This window comes from Carcharodon carcharias, chromosome 6, assembly GCF_017639515.1.
Source record: "Carcharodon carcharias isolate sCarCar2 chromosome 6, sCarCar2.pri, whole genome shotgun sequence".
Lineage (NCBI taxonomy): Eukaryota > Metazoa > Chordata > Chondrichthyes > Lamniformes > Lamnidae > Carcharodon > Carcharodon carcharias.
The window spans coordinates 180,472,868-180,478,867 of record NC_054472.1 but is presented as its reverse complement, the minus strand read 5'-3'; the positions used below and the strand labels follow the sequence as shown (position 1 = coordinate 180,478,867).

At 46.2% G+C, this 6,000-nt stretch overlaps 1 protein-coding gene across 2 annotated transcripts in view; it reads left to right on the top strand.

Annotated features, from left to right (window-relative positions):
* The first annotated feature begins 356 nt into the window (after positions 1-356).
* Positions 357-6,000, top strand: part of LOC121279100 (dermatan-sulfate epimerase-like protein) — a 43,793-nt gene continuing 38,149 nt past the window's right edge. For both annotated transcript variants that reach the window (XR_005943326.1, XM_041190030.1), the window contains exon 1: positions 357-1,574. Coding sequence is in view for 1 of the 2 variants with exons in the window: in XM_041190030.1 (XP_041045964.1) it covers positions 598-1,574 (977 nt within the window). In the remaining variant the exon portion in view is untranslated. The remainder of the gene's footprint in view (positions 1,575-6,000) is intronic.

The window sequence follows — 6,000 nt, the reverse complement described above, 5'->3', positions numbered from 1 at the left end:
CAGATAGGGGGAAATAACCAACCCGGTCGTTCTTTATGGGCACGAAACCGAGCTGATCACCCAGAGGGGGGAGGAGCGAGAGAGACAGGAGGGGAGGAGATAGGGAGGGAGGGAGGGAGATAGAAAGGGAGAGAGAGAGCAGAGAAAGACAGGAGGGGGGAGACGGATAAAGCGCGAGAGGAAGGAAGGGGGAGAGAAGGAGGTGGACAGGGAGAGAAGGGGAGACTGAGAAAGGAGAGAGAGGAGAAAAAGACGTGGGGGGTGGTGGGGGGTAGAGAAGAGACAGAGAGACAGAGGGAGGGGAGAGAGGTTGTGTGTGTATGTGTGTGTGTGAGAGAGAGAGAGAGGCAGACAGGGGCACCGGGTAGACCCTGGGCGATGGGAACAAGCTCTGAGGATTTGTCTAGAAAGTTTGTCTGGCGGCTGTGGGCAGATACAGTTTGGCAGCTTGAGCTGAATGTCGATGTTTGTTGCCGTAAGAGGCTGGGGCTGCGTTCTTTAAACTGGGAGCAGGCTCGGGAACTGAACTCAGTTTGAATGTGCCTCCCTCTGCCCATCAGAAAGGAGAGCCGGGCTGCTCCCATTTAAGATGTAACAATGGCGTTGGTGCTCACACGCTGGCTGCTCTTTGCTCTGTTCTGCCATGGGCCGGGAGACAGCAACCTTTACTGGGACCGCAGCGGCTACTCGGAGGAGCTGCACCAATTGCCTCACCCTCTGCTGTATTTCAGCTCCCGGGATGTGAGCACCCTGCGCCAGAAGTCCCACACCAGCCACTCATCCATCAGCCGGGCTATCCGGAACGCTGTGAGGATCATGCTGTCCAAATCCTCCCTCTACCTGCCCCCCAGCGACCACCTCAGCTTCTCCTCCAAGTGGAATGAAGTCTATGGCAACAACCTGGGGGTGCTGAGCCTCTACTGCCTGCTCTTCCCCGACGACCGGTCAGCCTTGGACTTCACCCTGGACTACCTGGACAGGATGGCCGGGTACCCTCGTTGGCAGGTCCGGGTGGCACCCAACGACGAAGTGCCCGTGGCTCACTCTTTGACCGGCTTCGTGACCGCCTTCGACTTCCTCTACCCGTTCCTGGACGCGCCCAGGCGACAGGGCTACCTGGAGAAGATCCACAGTGTCACCAAGGAGCTCTACGAGTTTTCCAAGTACAGGGCTTGGGGCAAACACTACCTGCACAATCACCAGGCCACCAACATCCTGGCTGTGCTGATGGGTGCCCTGGTGCTGACCCCTCACGAACCCCAGACCGCCCTGCTCTGTAAGCAAATCGCCATCGACATCATGGAGAAGACCATCTTCCTGCTCGACCACATTGTCGATGGCTCCTTGGATGAAGGGGTGGCTTATGGCAGCTACACTTCCAAATCCATCACCCAGTATATCTTCCTGGCACTGCGGCATTTCCATCTGAACCACACTGACAGCCCTTGGTTGAAGCAGCACTTCTGGTTTTACTACGCCACACTGTTGCCTGGGTTCCAGAGGAGCGTGGGCATCGCCGACTCCAACTACAACTGGTTCTATGGGCCAGAGAGCCAGCTAGTTTTCCTGGACAGGTTCGTGTTAACTCTTCCCCTTCCTCCCTAACTGTGTCAGTCCCTGTTGTAAAGTGATGCCAGTTCAAAGCATTGGGGCATAAAAAAGCTGGTGAGGCTGATGAGGGGGTGGGTGGGAAGGAGCAGGAAGCAGTGTGCGGGGAGGGGGAGGGGGTTCAACTGAAAATGTTAAAGCTGAGACTGATCGATTGCTTGTTAGGCAAGTGTGTTAAGGATTACAGAACCAAGGCAGGTAGGTGGAGTAAGATGCAGATCAGCCATGATCTAATTGAATGATGGAACAGGCTTGGGCTGAATGGCCTGCACTGTTCCTGTCTTTATTTTCGCCTTCACCCTCATTCAGTTCAGATCCATTTATTTGCACCACACTCACCATGTTTCCATCTGTTCTCAGAGAAGCAATGTTACCATCACCGAAACCCAAAATCAAAAGTGCTCCATACAAAAATTATATCAGTGTGCGAAGGAAGGTCTGAGACCTTGTGATTAATTGGTACCTTTTTAATAACGTTTGTTGGGTATACGTCATTGTGAAAATATAATGATTATTGGCTGGGTGATAGTGTGGAGATCATCCAACATGATTGGATTTAAAAGAAGGCTGAATGTGTTTGTAGCACATTAGGAGGATGCCTTGCAGTTGTAGGATGTGTTGAGGCAGTGGGATGTTATTTGGTGCTTGGTCGCAGGGCTGGAAAGAGGGAATATGCACCGAATTTCTAAGGTTCAATTCAGTGAGGATCACCAGGATTACTAGGGTTCAATATATCAGGAAATTCAAGAGAATTGTCTTAAGTACCTGAATAAAGCAGTGAAGGAGAGGTGTTGTGTGATGTGATTTGTGGGATGAACACAGGCTGGGAGTGTTACTGTGCTCTTTCCAAATTCTGTTTGATCTTGTATTTTTCCATTTCCACCTCCATCTCTCTCTCTCTCTCCATATCTCTCCATATAACTCCCACTTAAGCCCTAAATTTAACCAAATTTGTCCAGCAGGTATGACATGTGTTGGGGTCGGATGGCTGACTGCTGCCCCACTCAAGAGGATGTCAATCGAGTGGGGTTTAAAGGGGGAAATGAGTCCAATTGCCACCTTAGATTGAAAGCAGGGCTTCTCTGTCTTCCTCTAGTCCATCTCACTTCCTCTTACACACTGACCACAAGCACAAGGTACAAGTTTATATTGCAGTTTTAGCATTGTTATGAACAGGTTTTTGAAGTAAGATGCAAAATGGTTTGTGAAAGAGGAAATATCAGATGACACGATGTAGAAAGCAACTCTAGTGCAGTGTCAAAATAAATTTATAAAATGCTTCAGGGGCTTAATTGTACTTCTAGATAGTTTCCACATTTACCGAAATCTGAAGTTAAATCTGAGGTGTGATTGCTCTCTTTTCCAAAACCTTTAAAACTGCCTCAAGTTACGGCCTGATTTTGATTGTTTGCTCAGCACTCTCCTGGATCTGCTTAGCTACTGAATGAAAAGAAAGTTTTGCATTTATACAGCAGCTTTCATGACCTCAAGTGTTTTCCAGCTAACAAAATACTTTTGATGTGTTACTATTGTAATGCAGGGAAACACAATAAGTAATTTGCACGTAGCAAGTTCCCTCAAAACAGCAATGAGAGAGTGATTGGATAATCTGTTTTCAGCGATGTTGGCTAAAGGACCAGTATTGGCGAGGACCCCCTGGCTCTTTTTCTCAGTAGTGTGGTGGGATCTTTCGCTTCCACCTGAGGGAGGAGACTGAGCCTCAATCTTAAAGTCTCATTCAAAAGGCAGCTCCTCTGACTGTACAGCATTCCTTCAGCCTTGTCAATGGAGCCTGCGCCTGAAATTTGTTCTCAAAGTCATTGGAGTGGGATTTGAACCCATGCCCCTCTGGCCTCGGAGATGAAAGTGCCACAGTGAACCATACAGCAGCCTGCCAGTGGCCATTACAGCTACCAATCTGCGATTTGTATTACCTGCAACAGTGCATCTCCCAGAAATCAGTTATTGGGTTTAATAAGCCGTAGACTCTTTCTTTAAAGGGGGAAAAAGGTTGAAAGTGGGATACAAAGATTGTGTCTGTCCAGCAGCGGAAAATTATCGGAAAGTTTTTTTTACACAAAAAATAAGCTATTCCAAAATAGAAAGGAATGGAGTGGGTGGAAGAAATTGGCAGGAAAAGGGAAGATAGTTACTGCTCAAAGATGCCGACGTCAAAGTGAATACCAGGATGCCAGGGAGATGCCAGGACGATTCAGAACAGAGTATGAGGCTGGAGATAAAGGAGGGAGTCGGAGCTGGAGGGGAGGAGTTGTGGTGTTGAGGTCTATGGAAGCTGGGATCACATTTTCAGATGTTTGGAAGTTGCTGGTTGCTGGTTGTATGCAGCGTCCTGTCGGGCTAGAAACCCAAAACACTTCCCTTTAGGCCACTGGCATGAACCTGAGCTTGGGCCATCTGTCATTTTAATTCTCCACCTTGTTTTCATACTGATTTCCCTGTTCTCAGCCTCCTGCAGTGTTCCAGTGACTCGAGGAACAGCACCTCAGCTTTCGATTAGGTATTTTACAGCCTTCCGGACTTACCATTGAGTTCGACAATTTCAGATCACAATCTCTGCATCCATTTTGTTTCCTTTTCCTTTACAGGTTTTGGTATTATTCTTGTTTGTGACTTCTTTTTGCTTTCAGAGGGCAGCTGTTCTCCATTCTGGTATTCATACCTCTTTTGTTTCTTTACTTCCAATACCTCTCACTTTGGCTTTACACCACCAACTCCTTTGTCATCTCAGGTCTCCTGTTTTCCACCCTTTTCTTTTTGTTCTTTGTCCCACCCTCTCCTCTTTCACTTGATTAAAACACAACACTACAGAGGGGAGATGGTGGTGCAGTGACAATGTCACTGTGCAAGTGATCTTAGAAGCCCAGGCTAGTTATCTAGGGACCTGTGTTCACATCCCTCCATGGCAGCTGGTGGAATTTGAATTCAATTAATAAATTTGGTCTCATGAATCAATTGTTGTAAAAACCCATCTGGTTCACTAATGCCCTTTGGGGAAGGAAATCTGCCATCTTTACCCTGTCTGGCCTATATGTGACTTTAGACCCACAGTAATGTGGTTGATTTCTAACTGCCCTCTGAAGCCACTCAAGGGTAATTAGAAATGGGCAACAGCTGATGGCCTGGCTAAGTGATGCCTGCCTCCATTGAAAGAATAGGCTTGGCATAAATAGCCAAGTGGTTATGGTACTGGGCTTGTAACCCCAAGATCAAGAGTTCAAATCTCACAATGGCAAACTATGAAACAATGTAACTTCATCTGAAACAGATGGCAACATGTTGCTTGGCCTAAATAGCCAAGTGGTTATGGTACTGGGTTTGTAACCCCAAGATCAAGAGTCCCTTGAAAGAATAAATACATTTCCCCAGTTCTGATTAAAGACCACCAGCCTGAAACATTAACCCTTGTTTCTCTCTCTGCAGATGCTGAGTATTTCCAGAATTTTCTGTTTTAATTTGCCAGAATGATACCAGGGATAAGGGGAGAGACCAGAGAGGTTGGGTTCCTTTCCTTAGACCAGAGAAGTTAAGGGGAGATTGAGGTAACATGCAAAAGGAACTGAATACATCATTGAAAAAACAAAATTTGCAAGGCCCTAGGGAAAGAGCTGGGAAGTAGGGCTAACTGAATAGCCCTTTCAAAGAACTTTTATAGGCATGATGGGCTAAATTACCACCTTTTATGTTTTACGATTTTAATTTAAATTTTGTAGTTGTGGTAATTTTTACCGTTTGCCAATGATGACATTGTGACCATAATTTCAAACATGGTCTCCAGCAGTCTCGAACATTCATCGTCCCAAACATTTAACTTTATGGCCATCAATGCTTTCATTTTAAAGGATTGTGAACATTAATTGTTTTGGCAGATGCCAACCTCAGGAATTCCCTCCCTAAACCTCTCCACCTCTCTCTTCCCTTAAACGATGCTCCTTAAATCCTATCTCTGCGACAAAGCCTTGGTCACTGGTCCTAAGATCTCATTATGTGGCTTGGCGTCAAATTTTGTCTGATGACATTCCTGTGACCTGCCTTGAGATGTTTTACTACAATAATAGCACTACACAAATGCAGTTGGTGTTGTAAAATGTTGTATAATTGTGTCCTTGGGTTGCTTGAATATCATGAGCACCAAGCAGTACTGTCAAAGAAAAGCCACTATTAAAGATATAAATGGAAATTATGAAACATATGCTATAAAATATCATTGTTAATAAGAGTTTCAATGCCCAAACTATTTACATTTCAGGGGAAGCTATGTACATGATATGGATTTCCAGCTGATTCACAGTGGATGTAATTGAGACACCTTCTCTGGCTTTATTTCATAGTCCAAAAGCTCTGCTGCCCGGATATTATTCAGGTGCAAACCTA